Here is a 3,278-nt window from a genome sequence, read left to right as displayed (position 1 = left end):
TGCAAGACATCCGAATTTGGTTTTTCTTCAACCACCTACACATGTCACAATACATCAAATCAATAAAATTGCAACATCTATAATTCATATTTACATAAAAGCTAGAAAGTTTCTATCACCTTGTGATGAAACCAATCAGAGAATTGAGATTCACATTTCTCCATGACTTCTTCTCTACGCAGGTAAGGTCGAGTACTAAGAATGTACTCCTCAAACTTCCTATTTCATAAATGAACCAAGATAAATTAGTAGTTCAACCATTTTAATTGTTTAGAACTTTGAATTCAATTCATTCCTTGAAACGTATACCTTTCGTATTCGCCAAGAACACCACTGTTTCTTAACACGAACAAATGAGCACACTCGAGTTCCTTGTCATCTAAATACCGAGTTCTACCCTCAGTTGAGACACGACCACTTTCCACCGAGAACAACTCTGGTAAGTCTGCGTTGTCCATATTGCTATCAACATCTACATTCACATTACGAACGAGATCTCGTGTTTTTGTGTCGACCGACGCTTGAAAGTAATTTGAGCAGAAGTTTGCTATCTCTTTAGAGAGATAAGCATTGCATATGGAACCTTCAACCCGAGCCTTGTTCTCGATTTTTCGTTTCAAGTGATTCAAGAACCTGCAATTACATTGAACAAGTCATGACAGTGAATGGTTTGTAAGAAAGAGGATGTGAAAGGGTGTTGAAATTACCTTTCGAAGGGATACATCCATCTATATTGAACAGGACCACATAACTTGCCTTCATATGGCAAATAAATAGGTAAATGCTCCATAGAGTTAAAGAAAGCAGGGGGGAAAACCTTCTCAAGCTTACAAAGGATTTCAGCGATGTTTTTCTCCAACCGCTCCATGTCACTAACTGTGATTGTGTAGCAACACAAATCGCGGAAGAATAGACTGATCTCTGTAATCGCATTCCAAATATGGACAGGGAGCAATTCCCTCAAAGCGGTGGGCAACAACCACTCCATGAACACATGACAGTCGTGGCTCTTCATTCCATGAAGCTTACATGCTTGCAAATCTACGCATCTGCTCAAATTGGAGGCGTATCCATCAGGAAACCGCAACTGTTTAACCCACTCGCACAAAACTTTTCTCTGAGCCTTGTCAAGAGCGAATGGGGCTTTTGGCATGAACTCTTTTCCTCTGTCATCCTCCTGAAGATGGAGTTGTGGCCGTTTACAGTATTTGGCAATGTCATTTCGGGCAGATGGCGTGTCACATGTATGCTTTTTCACATCCATGATAGTGTGAATTAACTGATCAAAGAAGTTCTTTTCAATGTGCATGACATCTAAGTTGTGACGGACGAGCAAATGCTTCTAATAAGGAAGGTCCCAGAGCGTGCTTTGCTTGAACCACCCTTTTTTGGCTTTTTTGAGAAGTTTCAGTGCTTTCGGCCCATCTACTGCCCTTGGAAGGTCTTTAACACATTCCCACAGTTCCTCTCCAGACATGATATGTGGTGGTGAACCTTTCTCAACTTTGTTTTTACAAAATGGAGTTTTACTATTTCGAAAAGGGTGATCTACTGGAAGGAATTGGTGATGACAATCAAACCAGGAAACTTTTCCTCGATGGTCAAGCCAAAATGCTTTGCTTTTCTCCATGCAATAAGGACAAGCCTTCTTACCAGCTGTAGTCCAACCAGACAACATGCCATAAGCCGGGAAGTCAATAATGGTCCATAGGATGGCTGCTCGTAGTGTGAAATTTTGTTTCCTCGAAATGTCATATGTGTTTGCCCCAACTTCCCATAATTGTTTCAACTCTTCTACCAGCGGTTGCATATACACATCCAAGTTGCCCTTAGGATTTTTAGGACCGGGAACGAGCAAAGAAAGGAACATGAATTGCCTTTTCATACACATCGAGGGAGGCAAGTTATAAGGGGTCAAAATGAAAGGCCAACAAGAATACTGTCCCCCAAACTTACCATGAGGAGCAAAACCATCTGTACACAAGCCAAGTCGAACATTACGAGGCTCATTGGCAAAATCTGGAAAGCAACTATCAAGATGCTTCCAAGCTTCAGTATCACTAGGGTGCGCCATCGTGCCTTGAACCCGAGGATTGTTCGAATGCCATGTCATTTCCTCCGAAACTTTCTTGGTTGCATAGAGCCTTTGCAACCTGGGTGTGATCGAGAAATAAAATAGAACATTCAGAGGCACTAAGCTACCTTTAGAAGTCTTCTTGTATCGATCGCTACCACACACCCTACATGTGGTTAACAGCACATCATCCTTCCAAAACAGCATACATCCTTTCGGGCATGCATGAATCTTTTCATGAGGCAACTCCAACCCCTTCATAATCTTTTTCACCTCATAGAATGTGTCTGCCATATGGTTGTTGTCAGGAATCGCTTCATTCACCAAAGAAGCAAACCCGTCAACACATCTGTGGGGCAAATTATACTCACACTTAAGACTAGTAATTCTAGCAGCCATCTCTAACACAGACATTGAACTCCCTTCGTATAATGGTTGTTCGGAATTCTTCAACAAATCCAGAAAATGCTTAGCTTGTGCATTAGGCTCCTCCTCTGCAGAAACACTCGCCTCTTCCGAATGCCCTCGGTCTTCATCTTCATTATGACCAAAAGCATCAAAGACCATTTCACGATATTCATTTACCTGTCGTTCAGGAACTCCTGGAAACCCTTCCCCATGACACATCCACTCATAGTAATTAGGAACAAAACCGTTCCGGTACAAATGAAGTTTAACCGTTTCCGCGTCCCAAAGCTTTTTGTTCTTACATTTAAAATATGGACACCTAACTTCATTGGAATTGCTACTTTCAGGATGATCTTCCACGTATTTAAGGAATTCATCTACCCCTTTCACAAAGGCCGGATTAACAGATTGTCCAACTTTCCTTTCATACATCCAGCTTCGTTCAGTTCGTTTCATGATTACAACTTCTACACAACTCACGCAAATGTATAATCACATTAGTCACAAAATGTATTGAATATTCATTACCCATCAAAGTGTCATGGGAATGCAAATAATATGTTATTCTCGTTTAATTAACTAAAATAAACTAAATGGCAATTAATATTTTTTTATCAAAGTAAACTAAACTAATGCTTATTATAAACCAAATAAACTAACATACATAATTAAACAAGCTATATACTAAACTAACATATTATTTTTTCCAAAGTAAACTTAACTAACAAAAAATGTTAACATTATAAATTAACATATATCAAACTTAATTTAACTAAGTTAACATTTTTTTCATAAT

The 3,278-nt window shown here is 39.5% G+C and overlaps 1 protein-coding gene across 1 annotated transcript; it reads right to left on the bottom strand.

The window, feature by feature from the left end:
* Positions 1-1,342: 1,342 nt before the first annotated feature.
* On the bottom strand, positions 1,343-2,938 carry LOC145616990 (uncharacterized). Its single transcript, XM_081671698.1, has 4 exons — positions 2,487-2,938; positions 2,256-2,423; positions 1,654-2,153; positions 1,343-1,551 (listed from the first exon to the last, which is right to left on the bottom strand). The coding sequence occupies exons 1-4, from the start codon at positions 2,936-2,938 to the stop codon at positions 1,343-1,345; spliced, it is 1,329 nt and encodes a 442-aa protein (XP_081527824.1).
* Positions 2,939-3,278: the final 340 nt, after the last annotated feature.

This window comes from Chenopodium album, chromosome 26, assembly GCF_948465745.1.
Source record: "Chenopodium album chromosome 26, dcCheAlbu1.1, whole genome shotgun sequence".
NCBI classification, from domain to species: Eukaryota; Viridiplantae; Streptophyta; class Magnoliopsida; order Caryophyllales; family Amaranthaceae; genus Chenopodium; species Chenopodium album.
This window is presented reverse-complemented; position numbering and strand designations above follow the sequence as displayed.

Coding starts and splice junctions, on each gene's coding strand:
- LOC145616990 (XM_081671698.1), bottom strand. CDS start 2,938: ATGAAACGAACTGAACGAAGCTGGATGTATGAAAGGAAAGTTGGACAA. Junction 2,424..2,486: donor TTATACGAAGGGAGTTCAAT/GTCTGTGTTAGA, acceptor TTTGCCCCACAG/ATGTGTTGACGGGTTTGCTT. Junction 1,552..1,653: donor GTCTGGTTGGACTACAGCTG/GTAAGAAGGCTT, acceptor AATTCCTTCCAG/TAGATCACCCTTTTCGAAAT.